This window comes from Embiotoca jacksoni, unplaced genomic scaffold, assembly GCF_022577435.1.
Source record: "Embiotoca jacksoni isolate LCO1_2020_lvr unplaced genomic scaffold, fEmbJac1.0.p SCAF_15, whole genome shotgun sequence".
NCBI classification, from domain to species: Eukaryota; Metazoa; Chordata; class Actinopteri; family Embiotocidae; genus Embiotoca; species Embiotoca jacksoni.
In genome coordinates this window covers 7,641,997-7,659,733 of record NW_027185285.1, presented here as the reverse complement: position 1 = coordinate 7,659,733, position 17,737 = coordinate 7,641,997, and the positions used below count along the sequence as shown (strand labels likewise).

The following is a 17,737-nucleotide window of genomic DNA, read 5'->3' as shown; positions in this document are numbered from 1 at the left end:
GATAGTTCTTCACAAGGAAGATGCAGTTCAGTGGAATGCCCAGCAACGTGTGGACTTTGTCAACCTAAGTTTTGAATTAAGAGCATTTCTGTTATTAGTTTTAGTAGCTGCACAGTGGTGACCAATGTGCAACTTACTCCAAGTTATCAAGATCTAAAAACACATCTGAAATTAAATGAACACCAGAAACGTACCCGATTCTTCAGATACTTGCTCTTATAGATATTCTTTATATATTTCTTTCACCGCAGGACAGGCTTCATCAATTTTGGGGAGAATAGCCAGCTGGGGAATTCCTGTTGATACAGAAATCAATCAGTATTTTACACATTTGTTTTTCGAGGAGAAGGAGGAGTGGAGTTATGAAACACAGCATTGTACTATAATCAACATAAAATAACAACTATTGTGATGTCCATTCTTATCCATTTCACTGGCTGCTAGTCTGACGTCTCTCATCTTCACAACCTCGTCACTTATTAGAGATACTGTATTTGCGGGAACAACAGAGACCAGATCATGACCCTTCTAGCCATAGTGGGAGATGATTTGGAGCCTGGCTCACAGGTGAGCTACAAAACAATTTAAAACAAGGTATTAATCATTTAGGAGAACTGTTAGCATTTGAATAGGTTTTAGCAATGCACTGCAAGTTAAAAATAGTTCATTGCAAAACTTTTTTTTTCTTTTTTTTTTTTAAATACCTGATAACTGAAATGATGAGTTCAAAGAGTCCTACCTTTTGCACATCGATGTGATGACTCTTTCACTGCGCAGAGAATTGTGGGTCAGAACAGCCAGAGAAGCATGCTGGCCTGCTTACTGCAAAATGCAACCAGATGTAGTAGGACATCCTGGTATTTTTGGCTCTTGATCTTCCTCATTGCTTTCTATATTGTTTTTCTTGATCATAGTGACTACATTGTATGATTGCATGCATAATACAGCCCGACAGTGCTCATATAAGTTTTGCTTACTTAATGCTCAAAAATAGTTATTTTAATCAAATATTATCCGTTTATTTAAGTCAAAAGGAAGAAAATGTCACAGGAACTCAAAATATTCGTTAGTCGATTTTTTTATTTATTAAAATGTTTGCTACTAAATCCATTTAATAATTTTGAGCATTTGGGTTTACAGTGTATGAAATAGAGGGAGCAGGATGTACTCCCAAAAAAATGAACTGGATTCACCACAGGACAAACAAGAACAATTCATTAGGCAGTTAAATAATTATTTTTATTGACATGTTTGTTGGTTTATATCCTTTGTTTGATAATTTATAAAAGTTACAATGAATGATAAACATTAGTTCCTATAGAAATACATATAAAATTACAGTTCATATTGAGATAGAAAAGAGTGATCAAATGCCCAGTCAGGAGTGGAAGAGTCCATATTGAATTAATCTGATTAGTATGTCAAGAATGTTAGCGGGCAAATAAGATTATTAATAATTTACAGATAGACCTGACCCATTTAGAGTGAGGGATAGTTTCACAATCGCTTGTATATGTAGATGACCATGTTGCAGGATGGACAGCGGTGCTCCACATCTTTACAGGAATCAATGCAGAACGGGATCCAGCAGCAAAGAAAACACCTATAGTTGGAAAAAAGGGGAATTATATTAATTCCAGTTTTGTACCTTAAGCAATAATCATTTGTAAAGTGGGATCTTTTATCTATAGGTTCAGATTTTTAGTTTGAAATTTCTCTATTTATTGTTTCCATAAAAAACTAAATGTACAGGAAGTTTACCCAAACTACCCAAAGTTTACCCAAAAGGTGGCACAAAAAAAATATGCTCTTCTGGCCCACTTTGCGCCTTGTTTTGGTGATCACTGTCTGCAGGCAGTATTAACACACAGTTTGTCCTGGGACATCCTCTAGTGCAGGTGTTAGTATCAAGGGAGTCACAAGGGATGAGAAACGTAAAACACATGTACTAAAAGTTTTGTTTCTTTATTCTGTTGTGTTCAAATTTCACTTGTACAAGCTTAAATAGACAGCAGCGCCTCATTTGTAAATCCATTTCTCACTGCTGTGTTTGGCCATCGATGCCTTCATGTAATTACAAAACATGCAGCTAAACTAGTCGAACATTGGCTGATCAAGCTGGAGGAGGTGTTCACACAAGTGTGCACCTTAACATCAGATTTCCATGATGAGGATAAATCCTGACCTCTGGTGGATACACGCAGACACATTCAGTCTCAGTAGATGCAGCCACAAACATGTGCAGAGTTCAATTAATGTTCGCATACTTGAAAGATGAAGGCGACCTCACTCGTGACTGTGCATTGAGAGGGCAAAAGCTGCATGTTGTGCCGGCTATTTCTGTTCCTGTAAACTACACGCTAATGGCTGTCATCACCAGACTCAAGGATAAAATGTACAATATGCACTGACTCAACATCACCAGTAGAGGTTGTCAATAGTGCAACAACTGTGATTTAATGAGGAGGTTTTTTTTTTTTTTACCATTACCATTTCTGTGGTCCCAGTATTTAAATTTAAATTACTGAGCCATCCAAACACAGAGGGCACTACAGTCCTTGTCGTTGTCGTAGTAGTAGTAGGAGTATAGTATAGGAGTAAGGATAGCAATTAACCTTTAACATGTGCATGCATGTATCCTCATGCATGTGGTCTGAGAAATGGTACAGAGAATCATTTGTCATATGGTTGAATAGAACTGTATTTGCCTGCATCAGGTTGCCTCACCTGTTGTGGCGGGTGCAGCCGGGGACAGAACAAAGGGAGCACCTGGCAGAGGAAACATACAGTCGACCAAAACATGGAAGGATTCTTCTGAATGCCTTTCCATAACACTTTCCACAGCTGCAGTATGTTTCCTCTTTTTAGGGTGGACTTTGTTTAGATAATGTATTTTAACAAATTGTATGTGTATATAAGTTGCTTAAAGAGCATGCAAACTTAAGAACAATGGCACATTGAATTTGTTTCACAAAAAAGAAGGATGACATGCTAGGACCAGAGACATAGACCTCCCTCGTATCCTCCTGCAGGGGAGAAGTCCGGCTGAGGGTACATTCCTGGCTGAGACATCGCACCTTCATAGATGGGTGAGATGGGTGGGCCGGGGTAGGGTGGAGCTGGTTCCTGTGGTGGGTATTCTTTTTCCATCTTTAGAAACCCTTACTGAATATGAGAAATGTATATTATTCATGGTTTTCAAGTAAATAAATACAAATATAAACTCAATAAATATATTGATTGTATCTCTCTGGTGCATTAACAGTATAAATAACAGTAAACAACATATGTCTGATACAATCTAATGGTTTTGCCGATCGTTTTTAGGGAAAACCTCCATCCACATGCACAAGGGCCCCTTTACCAATCTAGACAGTCTTTAAAGTGTGTAATGTATTGTATGGAGATGATAAACACTGGTTACTTTGCATGGACATTTCATTTCCCCAATGTAATGTACTGCAGGCACAAACAATATGTGAACACTTCCTATTTCAGTAACAATATGGGAAGGGTTTTGAAAGTGTGTAATTCACTACATACAAACTGGAGCCAAACTAATATTTGAATTTGTAACCATGACCTAAAAAGTTTTCAGTTTGGTTACATAAAAAAAGAGTTCAGAGGGGAAAAAAGGTTTTGTCAAATGAAGGTGGAGCAAAGGAGAGTTTAGAAGCTAACAATCATACCTCAAAATGATGTGATACTAAATGATACTGGGGATCAGATTAGACTGGTTTACTGAGCTGAGGTCAGTTTAGTGATCGAACACATTCACATTTAGAGGAGGGAGTTGGAGGGGGGTCATATTTTAGCTAAAATCTTTTGCTTTAAAGTAAATCCAGCATTTACTTTCCATTCAGCACTCTCGTTTGTTCTCTGTCACCATGTAGATGCTTTTACACAAGCCACACTTTTTCATTCATTATGGAGTTGTGTTTATGTCCACCTGATGAAAATGAATCCAGTATTCACTACCAACTCCTGAGGGAAATATTGGGCTCTTGAGCTGCTTAATACTCCACTATATTCACCAGGTTATGAGCAGGTAATGTAAAAAGCTTTTCATAATTTTTTTTTTTTTAATACGTTGAATGCTAAAGTGAAAAATGATTATGAGAGCAGTGAGAGTGAACCAAAACAGAGAAGTTGCAGAGCTAATCATTGAGGTGAAACTTGTTGCCCCCATGAGGTCAAAGAAAACTGGAGATGCAAATGATAATTTCCTGTAGCTTAGTCACTGAGCACCCCCTCACATATTGTTGCATTGTTTTTGTGCACACTGCCGTTATAAAAATATTGATCGTTATTTTACTAAAAGTACTAATACCACTTTGAAAAAAAAAAATTCAATATAAGTAAATGTCTTGCACTGACAATAACACTTCAGTAAATGTACAGAAATATCATTAGCCAAATGTGCACAAATCGTCCCTATAAAAACAGCATTTCTTTATAATGTTATTATATTAATATGACCGACGCATTCATGAGTTAACAGAGATTTAGTGGGCTGTGTCCGCGGATGTTCATGGCAGTTGTTTTTTCCGTTTGAAACCAAAACTGAAGCCTGAGATGTTTTTACCTTTCTCCTCACAGAATCAGAAAAAAAAAAAAAAAAACTTAAAAAAAAAAAAAAAAAAAAAACGGGTCGATTTAGGTCTTATGCCAATTCCTATGTTTACATTTTCTTGTTAACTTCAAGAATGAAGAAAGTTGGAGTCGTGACACGGAAGTAAAATACATCTTTCAAAATAAAAGCTCAGCGGCGAGAGGGGCCATTATCCAGACAGATAGATAGATGGATGGATGGATGGATGGATGGATGGACAGCATCTGAAAAACGATGTCCTTTACAAAAGTGATGCATTCATACACATTCCCTGACATAGTCAGGAAATGTCATTGTTTTGAAGTAATGTGAATCACAAAGCTCATACATGGACAAGTCAAGACTTGTAGGCCTACAAATTGTATTATGAAAACAGTGGAATTGTAGTGGGGCCTGATAGATTCACTCTGTGGACTACACAGGAATCTCCATCCACCCATCCATCCATCCATCCATCCATCCATCCATCCGACGTAAGATCCATCTTGGGGTCTTAAGTCTTCTTCCCTTTTATTTTGAAAGATTTTGTTTACTTCCGTGTGACTTTCTAACTTTCTTCAGTTCTCTGTTCAACAAGAAAAAAAACGCATCAAGAAATTGCCATAAAACTAAATCAAGCCGTTTTTTTTAATTCCGTTTGTTTGTTTTTTGGTACAGGCAGCAGAAAAGGAAAACAGTGCTGTTATTTTTTATTTTTTTGTTTGAAACTCAGCTTGTAAAGAAATAGAGGACTATAGAGGGATTCACATTTGTTTAGTGACGGTAAATCTATTTTATAATTGATTTTTATTTTAACTTGACTGATTTATGGCTATATATATCTTTACTGTGCATTTATTTGATATTGACACACTTATCCAAAGGCATTCTGCCCATTCTCTGATGGATGATCAAATCAGTTATCAGTCATGTCCACATGGTCCAAGTTCTGGTCATCTCACGCCTAGACTACTGTAACTCCCTCCTGGCAGGTCTACCTACTAATGCCATTCGTCCTCTGCAGCTCATCCAGAATGCCGCAGCTCGACTAGTCTTTAACCTCCCGAAATTCTCTCACACTACTCCGCTCCTCTGCTCCCTTCACTGGTTACCAGTAGCTGCCCACATCCATTTCAAAACATTGGTATTTGCGTACCGTGCTGTGAAAAGATCGGGTCCAGCCAAATCCAGGACATGGTCAAACCTTACACCCCATCCCGTTCACTCCGCTCTGCATCTGCCAATCGACTTATCGCTCCCTCACTGCGAGCTAAACACAAAATCACGACTGTTTGCTGTCCTGGCTCCTAAATGGTGGACTGAGCTCCCCAACGACATTAGGACAGCAGAAAGTCTGTACATCTTCAGAACTCTTCAGACAGTTTCCTGGACCAACACGCAGCTCAGCAGAATGGTTACCCCTAAAATTCAAAATGCAATCAAAACAAATAAGAGTCTTCTCAGGATTAACTACAGGACCATAGCAACATTTATCTAAAAACAAGAAAACATTGTGACTCATCAATGACCTAAAATCAATACATCAACATTCATTTAAAAAGAAGCGCACTTCTTTATTGCAAAAATTGTGCTACTGTAAGTGCATTATAAACGTGAATGCTGATCCACGCCTGACAATCTTGTGTAGACAAGTCAAACATTCATCTTGTCAAAGAGGAGAATCTCTGATCATAAACTTTCTACCTTCATGGTGACCCAAATGGATAATAAGGTGAAAGAAAAATGTAAAACCATCTTGGGAAGGGCTGTAAATATCTCTGTAACTGGAAGAGATCTGGTGAAACACAACATAATTGTCCAAAACAACATCTAACGCAACTAACTTTCTTTCTTTCTATCTGACACATCTTTCACAGAGGTCATCAAAGAAGGAATGACGCACTCTGTGTTGTTGATGGGGTTTTTTTTAATTGAAATTGTAGTAAAGTTAACCACAAATATGAAGTCGGTGCTTGACTTAAATGTGACTTGATTGTGACATAAAGACACTCAGGTTTTTTATCATTCACTCCAATGAGCGTAAACACTGCTTGCTTTGATGAAGGATATAATTCATAATACATTATTTAACAAGTCATGGTTACATATGAAAAATAACAGCCAAAAACAAACATTTCAACCAAGTTTTGAACTCAAATAAGAAACATGAAAGGAAGTCTTGCGTGATTGAATGACTATTATATGCATAACATGCTTGAAAATGAAAAAAAAAATAAATAAATAAAAAATGTGCGATGCACATCATTGAATATTTTTACCAAGCAAGCTATTTCTATTCTGCCTTAATTATGCAAGCTGTGCCTCAGCAGTACATTAGATCTACTGGTTGTTGAGGAAGTCTTCTCCAAAGTGAATCATCTGTTTCAGTGCGAACAGTATTGGAGCATTAATGTCGTCATCTGTTTCCATCTCTGAATGATAGTTCTTCACAAGGAAGATGCAGTTCGGTGGAATGCCCAGCAACATCTGGACTTGGTCAACCTAAGTTTTGAATTAAGAGCATTTCTGTTATTAGTTTCATTTGCTGCACAGTGGTGACCAATGTGCAATTTATTCCAAGTTATCAAGATCTAAAAATACATCTGAAATAAAATGAACACCAGAAACTTACCTGATCCTTCAGATATTTGCTCTTATAGATGTTCTTTACATTTCCTTTCACCTTAGGACAGACTTCATCAACTTTGGTGATAATAGCCAGCTGGGGAATTCCTGTTGACACAGAAATCAATCAGTATTTTAAGCATTTGTTTTTTGGGGAGAAGGGAGGCAGTTCAATTATAAAACCCAGTATAGTACCATTAATCCATATAAAATAATAACTTTTGTGACGTCCACTCTTACCCATTTCACTGGCTACTAGTCTGACATCTCTCAACTTCTTCACAACCTCATCACTTATTAGAGATATTGTATTTGCTGGAAAAACAGAGATAAGAACGTGGACCCTGTCATCCAGAGTGGGAGTTGAGTTGTAGCCAGGATCATTCTGTGTCACTGGGTGTGATTGAAGGAACTAGAAAACAATTTAAAACAAGATATTAACCATTTAAGAGATCCATTAAACAATGACATTTAGATATTTCAGAGCAATGAACTGCATTTAAAGTTAGTTAAATGCAAAACATAAAAACACAACTTAAATAATAATAATAATTTGTAAAGCACCTTTCATACAGCAAATGCAGTTCAAAGTGCTTTACATCATAATAATTATATGCAGTATTTGCATTAAAAAAATATATAAAGGAACATTTAAAAATAATGAAAAGCAATGAAATGTATAAGAACAGATAAAATGCATGAGAACAGATGAAATGCATAAGAACCGATAAAATGCATAAAATTAAACAAATAGAGTTAAAATATAAAATAAGCAATATCCATTTTAAAAGGCACGGTAGTTCAAGTGCAGGCAAGTGCAAGAGAGCTTCAAAAGTAGTTAGTTAAAGGCTAATGTAACAAGATATGTTTTGAGCTTTCTTTTAAAAGTATTAACTGAGCTAGCTTCCCTGATATCTACATGTAGTTTGTTCCACAGCTTTGGAGCGTAGCTGACAAAAGCTGAATTTTCTTTCGGCTGTTGCTGGGAACCTCCAATAAACCAGCAGCAGATGATCTCAGTGTTCTTGAAGGCTCATAGTTCACCAGAGAGTTAGAGATGTAACTTGGTCCGAGCGCATTTAGAGCTTTGTATGTGAGGAGGAGGACCTTAAAGTCAATCCTGTGTCTTACAGGCAGCCAGTGCAGAGCAGCCAGAACTGGACTGATGTGTTCTCTTCTCTTGGTTCTGGTTAATACTCGAGCTGCAGAGTTTTGGATGAGCTGAAGTCTATCTGTTGTTTCTTTGGTAGACCAGTAAAAAAGTGCATTACAGTAGTCCAGTCGGCTAGAAAGGAAGGCATGAATCAACTTTTCGGCATCTGTCTGATTTATAAACGGACACACCGTGGCGATGTTTCTGAGGTGGAAAAAATACGTTTTCGACACTGTCAGCAGCGATGTACAGTTGTGTGTCATCTGCATAACTATGAAAACAAACTGTTCTCTCTAATGATGTTCCCCAGTGGCAGCATGTAAAGTGAGAAAAGTGAAGGACCGAGGTAGCTTCCCTGTTGAACCCCACAGCAGTTGTCATTTTTCTCTAACACGTGAGCTCCAATGCTGACATAAAACTTCTTTCCTCTGATGTATGTTTTGAACCAGTTTAAGACACTGTCGGACAGACCAACCGACTCCCCAAGACGATTGATCAGGATATCACGGTCAATCGTATCGAAGGCTGCGCTCAGGTTTAAGAGCATCAGATCTGTCAATATCAACAGCATCTGTGCTATCCAAGTGCAGATTTTCAGTCTTTGCCATTTTAATATGCTTGGTTATGGTGTCCCCGATCAAAATAGTGCTTGGTTCCTGTGTGACTCTGGCTGTGTCTTTTCTGGCTCTCGATCCAGCAGTGATTTTGGGGCTGTTTCTCTTGCTTCGATTAGCCTTATTACTGGTAGTGTAATTACCAGTTTCCAAACACTTAGTGTTATCGCACACTTCATTCTGAAGCAATAGCTCATAACTGTTGTGCAGGGAGAGTTCCAGTGGTGGAGTGAACATTCGAGTTAGATCTGCCAGAAAACTCGCAGATTGGAGAAAAAGCGCAAAGCACAGCTAAAGCTGAGAGCAAGCAGGGAGCTGAAGAAAACACATCTGCACTGTAGCGCAGCCAGAAGTAAAAAATTATGAGTTCAAATGGTTCCACCTTGTAACCTTCTGGCACATGTCCCTTCAGGACCTGTACGATATCTTCCACACGAACTCCATCGTCAATATTTTGCTCAAAGCCCATGATGTCGTTGAAAACCAAAGAACAAAACTTCCCCGCCTTTGTTTTGATTTTGTAAGTAGTGTACTGTGAAGTAGAAGGCACAGTTATGTACATCATTATAATTTATTAGAATTAAGTAGAAATTACATGTGTAATCAGTTTTGTTGCATTGATGTTGTGTGTGTGGCCCTGTATTTTCACTGTAATCTGTTTAACTTGCTTGTTTTTAATTATAATATAACTCTATTTCCAAAAAGGTTGAGACTCTATGTAAAAATATAAATAAGATAATATAACTAAAATAGAACATTTCATTGAATTGAAAATGGAACAAAGACAATATATCAAATGTTAAAACTAAAAAAAAAAAATTTTCACAAAAAATATCTGCTCATTTTAAATTTGAGGGAGGCAACACATTTTTTAAAAGTTGGTACAGTGGCAAAAAAGACGTGTAACACCTGGTGGGACATCTCAACTAATAAGGTCAACTGGGAACATGTCAGTAACAGGATTGAGTATAAATAAAGCATTCAAGAGAGGAAGAGTCTCTCAGCAGTGAAGCTGGTGACGGGTTCATCAAGCTGTAAAAATAACTGCCTTCTCTGGGCCCGAGCTCACCTAAGATGGAAAGAGGCGAAGTGGAAATCTGTCCTGTGGTCGAACCAATCAAAATTTTAGGTTATATTTAGTATTCATTGCCGCGTTGTCATCCGGGCTAAAGAGGAGAGCGCCAGCTTGTTTTCAGCACACAGTTCAAAAGCCAGCATCCGTGATTCTATAAGGATGCATTAGTACACATGGCATTGCACATCTGGGGCAACATAGCATATGCTGTCACACGGACAACGTCTTTTTCAGGGAAGGCCTTGCTTATATCAGCAAGACAATGCCAAATCATGTTCTGCATGTATTATAGTAGCATGGCACCGTAGCAGAAGAAGCCAGGTGTTAAACTGGCCTGCCTGCAGTCCAGACCTGTCACCCATTGAAACATTTGGAGCATCATGTAACAAAAAAATAAGACAAGGAAGATCAAAAAACTGTTGAGCAGGTGAAATCCTCTATCAGGCAAGAATGGGACAACATTTCACTTCCAAAACTCCAGCAACTGGTCTCCCCTAAGTTACCAAACCTTTGCAGAGTATTGTTCAACAAAAGAGCAACACCACAATGGTAAACATGCCCCTGTCCCAACTTTTTTTTAAATGTGTTGCTGGCATCAAATTCAAAATGATCATATATTACCGAATTTCCCAGCTGTGGGATTAATAAAGTCAAATCTATATATTTTCAAACAATAACAGCAATTACATTTCTCAATTTCAACATTTGATATGTTATCTTTGGTCTATTTTCAATAGAATATGGGTTTACGCGTTGAGTCTGGACTAAGATGGATGGGAACAGCAACTTGACTGGTTGCTGGAGGCATACAGGAATGAGGCGGTAATTCTATTTCCTTACGATTTTCTTTTGGTTACTCGTGTAATCTTCTTACCCTATCTTTACAGGTACATATGGATCTATGGATGACATTTTTTTTGTAATCACCAAAATCAACAGGTGTACATACCGCCTTGGTAAAGCTGGTCCCAGAGATAGCATCTGCCAAAGCTTGGCCAGTAATTCTGTCTTGAAATATGTTGTTAACAGAGTTGATGAAACTGGACTTGCCAGCACCAACTGGTCCATGAAGCAGAATCCTGAGATGTTTGACCTCTTTGTTTTGAGGCCGGTAATTTTTCACAAATTTAAGATTTTCCTGGTAGTTCCTAGAAAAAAAACAAATTATTCTAAAATACTGTATTTTATTTTTGATTTCACAAAACTGTTATCGATGTTCTGTTGTAACATACAACAATCCGCTAACATAACAGAACACAGCTGCACCACAATGACTTTATGTTTCTCACACTGTTGTGTCAAAAAATCTTCAATTGGGCTGTTAGTCTTTGAATATTCAAAAATATCTATGCCTGGTGTGTGGCATTCAGATTATAATTTTTTTTAATTTCATTTATTTCTGAGGATTTTCCACCATGGTATACAAACAGCCAAGATCACTCTGGCCCTTCTTATCAGACATCTGCACTTTCTGGAAAGCCCAGCAAAGAAGAGACAATAACATCAGTATTTCTGGTACTTAGTGAGATTAGAGAGTAGATATGAAGGCACTGTGGATACACGTCATTCTACCAATATTTCCTGAATGTGGATAAATATGCTAAAAGTGTCCATTATTTTACAAACATAAAGAAGTAAAATAAATGAAAAAAGATGAAAAAAAAAAAAAAAGGGGTTGATGGTCCCTTATTGGTGTCTGTATATTTAAACTTTGTTTACACCATAATCACACTATTCAAATGATTACTGATATAGGATTATATGACAATACTCACGCTGGCAAAGGCCTCCATGGCTGACTAAATAATGCTAAAGGGAAAATTCAATGTTATCATTTGTAAAATGTGAATAATAACCATGAGAACCTTTTAAAAGAAGTTGAGAATGTAATCACGACTTACCGCCTCCCATATCTGTGAAATGAGAAAGTTCAAAGAAAGGGGGCATTAACTTACAGAAAAATACCTGAAGAGGGAATTTAGTGATGGCCTAAAATCAGATGTTAACATGAATTGATCATCTTAGTAGTAAAAATAATGAATGTTTTGTTATTTTCAAAATAGAACAAAAAAATAAAATTCCATAAGAGAGTGAAAATTTTATTGACATATCCAGTAAATATATAACGGGAATAAAAAAAATTGTAAATGTTTTGTGGCAAAAAATATGAAGGTGATAAGACATTATAGAAATCATCAGGATCTTAGTTATGTTCAACATTCATGTCAATGTTATATCAAAGCCCCTTAAATATAAATAATGGTCAAGCTATTTTTCATTTTGAGGGCCATTAACAAGTCAGGATCAACATAGTTATTGAATTACAGTAGATATTTTATGAAAGTGTGTTTAGTATAAGTACTACACACAAGTATGAGTATAAACATAACAAAAAAAGTCAGACAAATTGAATAAATAAAGCAGCTGAAACATTCAGAACAGTTGAATTTGAAAAAAAACCTTTGGTTCATTTGTTTGTATTTTTTAACACTACATTTGGACAACATTTAAATTGAGAATGGAATAATAATAATAATAATAATAATAATAATAATAATAATAATAATAATCATCACATCATACGAGTAACCAAAATCAGAGGATAATTAGTAGAGATCATTTACTTGTTCACATTACCATAAAGTGGTTGGATTTGAATCTGAAAAAGCCTTCACCCGTGAACAGAGTGCCAATGCGAACACCTTTTTATAGTTTAACCATTTGCTTTCTTTTTCTTGTTTTTCACTTCACAGTGTGCTGTGCTGCATTCAAGTGCACCTTCAAAATTTGCACTCCCCAACATCACGTTTGAACAAATCGAAAGCACACAGCAAAGTTTAGTATGAAAAAGTCCACAAAGATATTGTTGGGATGAAAAAAATATAAATGCCATTCCCAAAAGTAATTTGTTGGCATATAACATAAGCTATTTTTTTCTTAACACAGAGAAAACAACCGAAATGAACAGTTTTATGTCGTATTTTATTGAATTTATAAATATCTTTTCCGATGGATGAGAATGACATCAGTTGTCATCAGGTGACAGAATTTTATGATCCACACTCTTCTTTTTTTTATCCAAGCAGCGTCATAATTGCAATATTTCCGATTCAAGCGCAACATAGTTAATGAATTGCAGTAGATATTTTATAAAAGTGTGTATAGTACAAGTACTACAGTATAAACATAAAATTGAATAAATAAAGCAGCTGAAACATTCAGAACAGTTGAATTTGAAAAAAAAACCTTTGGTTCATTTATTTGTATTTTTTAACACTACATCTGGGCAACATTTAAATTGAGAATGGAATAATAATAATAATAATAATAATAATAATAATAATAATAGCATCATACGAGTAACCCAAATCAGAGGATAATTAGTAGAGATCATTTACTTTTTCACATTATCATAAAGTGGTTGGATTTGAATCTGAAAAATCCCTTACCTGTGAACAGAGTGCCAATGCAAATAAATAATGCAAACGCCTTTTTATAGTTCAACCGTCTGCTTTCACTTTCTTGTTTTTCAAGTAACAGCCAACCACATGACTTCAAGGAAATGCACTTTGTTCATAATTACAGTGTGGTTGAGCAAACCACATGGTAACAGCAGCTATATTCACTTTACAGGCCATGTTAAACAGACATCTATCAAGAAGAGATGTGCTAAAAGGTCACGTATTTGTCCAAAACAACAGTCTGGATACCACTTCACGTTTTCTCTCTTCGTCTGGCACAAGTCTTTTGAGCAAGTTATCAATGAATGAAGTAGCACTGATCTATCTTAGTTTTTATTCATTTCTTTTATTACTTGTAATGGAATGTGTTAAATTGTAGTGCAAAGTTAACCACAAACATGAAGTTGGTGGTTGAGTTTGAATGTGACAATGAAGACAAAGACACTCTAATGAGGGTAAAAAGTGTTTGCTTTGATGTGACTGAGCAGGTAGCCACTCATAACACAGATGTGCCTTGTTTGACAATCTGTATTAAGTTTAGTTACGTTTGTGTTGCTTTTTTCCGGCTGTTAAAGGTGTAATTCAAATCAAAGCAGCCTCTGCCGTTTGCAATTTCCTGTTACGTCTAACACACAGTACATAGTCTGTTTACCTAAATGTAACTGTCTTTCTGACAGACTGAGATGAGAAGAAGAGCAGAGTTTCCACGCTTCAGTTACTCTGTTCGACCCTGGTTCACTCACGCAGATTGGTGTACCAGGCAGCACAATGGCTGCAGGATTACATGTGACATTTGAATAACGTCCTTTTAAGTTACCAACCGGCTAAAAAAAAAAGACAAGAAGTAATCAAGGTCATACTTTCTTACATAAGAAAAAAGAAAGATGACACCTTTCAACAAATCCAACTCCATATGTTACAGCTGCTTATTCATTAAAGGATTTTCTTTTTCACTTTTGCGGCGTACACTGGACTCTGGTCCTCGGCACAAACCCAGCTCAGAAAGTAGCGTATGACACAGTGAGGGAGTGGAGGTCATATCCCAAGGAAAATTGCTCTAATCCTGTTTATTTGTTTACTTCAGGTGCTGTTTCTGGGTGGATAAAAGGGAGAGTTTGGAGGGCATTTTTAATGGAATAATTAGGACTAAATGATGTTGTTTAGCATCTATATCTAATAAATCTGTCTTTAAAGAAAACCTAAGAAACCATAGTAAAGTGTTTAAGTGTATTTACTGAAGCATTGTGATCATATTTCGTTTTATCAATATTTACATTTTAAGCAGCCAAAAGAAAAAAATATCTTTATACTATTTTAAAAAAGAACATTTAAAAACAAACAAACGCTGCGATAGTACTATTCTGAAATCACTGCAAGATTTTTGCAAATATTTGTCTTTATAGTCGCTTCCTCTCCACCCAATGTGTCTTTTTTTGCTTCTATCTTTTAATTTTTCTCTCTTGTGTTTCCACTCTGCGGAGTAGACTATGACTTTGTCAAATGCATGAGAGAGCAAAGGTTATGTAACACCTAAATGTGCTCATTATTATTAGTTATTACTGATATTCATAAGATAAGAAAACTGGTGTTAATCTTGAATGAGTACTTGCTTTAAATATAGAAGGCTAAACATAGAAATATCTAAACCACATTACTCTTATTTTCTTGAATCAATAAATGTATATTGTACAACGTTTTGTGACAGAAGTTTGTTTAAAACCTTAAATCTTTTTCAATAATAATGAAGTCAATGTTACTTAAAGCTAGAATTACAACTTCTACTATAAATTCATCTGTTGATTTGTTTTTTATGTCCATGTATTTAGAACTGTCTGCCAAAAAGAAGGACAAACCAGGATTTCTCGAAAGTTGAAAGCAGTAATATAAATCTATTGTGGCCCCTCCCACTTCTTGACTAATCGTTTTAGCTCTGTGACTAATGGTTTTAAAACATGCATATGCAGTGGCTAATCACTGTTTTTATAGAATAATGGGGATGGAGTTGTGAGCTCAAAGCTGCTGTTTGTTTTAGTGTGTGCATATTTTGACACACCTTTGTAAGCATTCTTTAAGAAGGACATAGTATTTAATGATTAAACATATTAACGCTATAAGATCCATTCCTTCAGACATGATTGTAACTTACTGAGGTGCAGAAACAACCAAATAATAATGATGTGAAGATGTAAGCATGCACACACCTCTCACACCTTTACAGCTTATTCTTATTTCACACAGTAAGATCAGAAAGAGTCAGCTCTAGATTAGTTTGCAACTGCGACTGAGTCAGTCATAGGTCGTATCAATGGTGTAGTAATAGGAACTTAATGTAAAAAGAGAAACAGAATAAATTGTGACTACAGCTCTGAACATATGTTAGAAATTAGAAACAGTCAGTTTCACGGTCTCAAAGAAAGCAAAATAAACAACAGAAAGAAGCTTCTCTCATTCAGATCAAATCTACAAGAATCATGAAAACAGCTTTGATGCAAAAAGTGTTCGAAAAATACTCCTGAGTTCAATGCTGAGGCAGTTTTTGTAACCTATGTTCTGCTGTCAAGAAAGGGTCAACTTAAAGCAACAAACCGTGTCCACAATGTAAGCAACGAGGTTGAAACAGGTCAAGAAGGTGATAACAACTAGCTTATTCCATGGACAGGAAACTGAGCTTCCACAGTAGCTTGGTTTGGGATTGTTCTTGAAGCTGTAAAGTGGCCAGATGACCACAGCTGTGATGTACATCAACACTGCCAGCACATTGCAGACTTTCAAGACTTTTTTAAATGATGAAGGGAAGGGCAACAGCAGGCGGCAGATGGCAGAAGTGATGACCAAGAGGGCAAAAATGAAGCAAATGGAGTAGACAGCGACGCACCACTGGAGCCCTGGGAAGTGGTTGTACTGGTTCTCGTCCAAACAGATGAAGATGATACAGGCCACAAAGGCCTCCAGAATCTTGAGGAGGCCTGGCACTGTGGAAAGAAATCCACCATCCTCCCAAAGTTTGGTACAGGTCAGCCCGACCTCAAAGCAGTACAGAATGCAGGTCAGACAGGAAATGACAGAGGCGGCAATCTGTCTGCTGTTGCCGGAGTGAGTGAAATACACAGGATAGATGATGGAGGCTGTCAGCATCTGTATGACAGAAAGATCAAAAGCGAGCGTGAAAACATCCTTTCTTTAGGATGGAAGTTAATTTAACACATCACAGATTTTTGATACAGCTATAAAAGAAAAAAACTCCCACAAACCTAATAAAACCCTCTTACAATTTCAACAATATAGAAGTATAATCAGTGTCATGTGTTAATGAATACAGCTCACATGCTTTATTCGCTTAAAACATGTCCTACTTCATGTTTATAATTTTCTACATTTAGTGTCCGCATCAAAAACTAGATTTGAATTTTCTCTGCGGCAGTAATGTTCAGTCACTAATGTACTTACAGCCTGCAGCAATACCCACAGAAATAGACAAATAACATCAGAGTATTTAAAAAAAACAAAAAAAAACAAAGGTACACACCATCAGGGTAGGCAACATGGCAAAGGCCATATTGAAGTCACACCAGGAAATGGGCAGCTTATCCTTCCAGCCGTAGAATTCCAGGACGAGTATGAGGAGGGAGACACAGGAGCAGAAGCACCAGGTGAACATGCACCACGTCCAAAAGGTGTCGGTGGTGTGGCCCACTGACGCCACCAGGCAGAAGGAGATACAGGTGAAGATCACCTCCAGTATCCGAACAATGTGTGTCCCGACGTCCAGCGTAACCATGCTGACTGTAGTACTGAGGTCAGTTGTGGTTCTGGATAGTTTTTCAGTCAGGTTTAAAGAGGATATCTCCCACTTCTTGACCAGCTTGTCTAGTCTGTCCTTGCTGATTTGTAACGTACTTTTCTGAGTAGCTCTTTGGTTTACGTTGTAGCCGCTGGTCTCGTTAATGCTGTCTGAATGTGACAGAAAGTAAAGTGAATGTGGAACTTCTGCCACTCACTTGGTGCCACCCTATCAGAACTGCACAAATGTATGTGACAGCATCATGTGTCTGTGTGTGTGGGAGGCTAACTGTTTCCATTTACTTATCAGTTTTGCTTGGTCAATAAAGATATATGGATATTGTTTCAGTATTAGAGGAACTGAACCCTATGACACTGACGGACGGATGGAGAACCTTAAAACATACTCACTGGCGCTATGGCATGAAAAGCAGATAA

General features: G+C 37.0%; 2 protein-coding genes and 1 pseudogene across 2 annotated transcripts; all 3 read right to left on the bottom strand.

Annotated features, from left to right (window-relative positions):
* Nucleotides 1–1,346: 1,346 nt before the first annotated feature.
* Nucleotides 1,347–3,150, bottom strand: LOC138197745 (cell death-inducing p53-target protein 1-like; annotated as a pseudogene).
* A 3,355-nt stretch (nt 3,151–6,505) lies between these two features.
* Nucleotides 6,506–11,972, bottom strand: LOC138197670 (interferon-induced protein 44-like). Its single transcript, XM_069148528.1, has 7 exons — nt 11,960–11,972; nt 11,834–11,867; nt 11,008–11,206; nt 9,366–9,515; nt 7,457–7,628; nt 7,224–7,324; nt 6,506–7,093 (listed from the first exon to the last, which is right to left on the bottom strand). The coding sequence occupies exons 1-7, from the start codon at nt 11,967–11,969 to the stop codon at nt 6,932–6,934; spliced, it is 828 nt and encodes a 275-aa protein (XP_069004629.1). The 5' UTR covers nt 11,970–11,972; the 3' UTR covers nt 6,506–6,931.
* A 4,103-nt stretch (nt 11,973–16,075) lies between these two features.
* Nucleotides 16,076–17,297, bottom strand: LOC138197744 (myeloid-associated differentiation marker homolog). Its single transcript, XM_069148625.1, has 2 exons — nt 17,046–17,297; nt 16,076–16,654 (listed from the first exon to the last, which is right to left on the bottom strand). Exons 1-2 carry the CDS (start codon nt 17,295–17,297, stop codon nt 16,076–16,078), a joined length of 831 nt encoding a protein of 276 aa, XP_069004726.1.
* Between the last annotated feature and the right edge of the window lie 440 nt (nt 17,298–17,737).

Bases quoted from the DNA above. Each gene is read 5' to 3' on its own strand.
- LOC138197670 (XM_069148528.1), bottom strand. The intron at 7,629-9,365 runs GTGGAACCATTT...ATTGTTTTCTAG, and splicing joins ATGTGCCAGAAGGTTACAAG to TTCCTTCAATCACACCCAGT. The intron at 7,094-7,223 runs GTAAGTTTCTGG...TTCAAAACTTAG, and splicing joins GCAAATATCTGAAGGATCAG to GTTGACCAAGTCCAGATGTT.
- LOC138197744 (XM_069148625.1), bottom strand. From the start codon at position 17,297: ATGGTTACGCTGGACGTCGGGACACACATTGTTCGGATACTGGAGGTG. The intron at 16,655-17,045 runs GTGTGTACCTTT...TCTGTCATACAG, and splicing joins CCATGTTGCCTACCCTGATG to ATGCTGACAGCCTCCATCAT.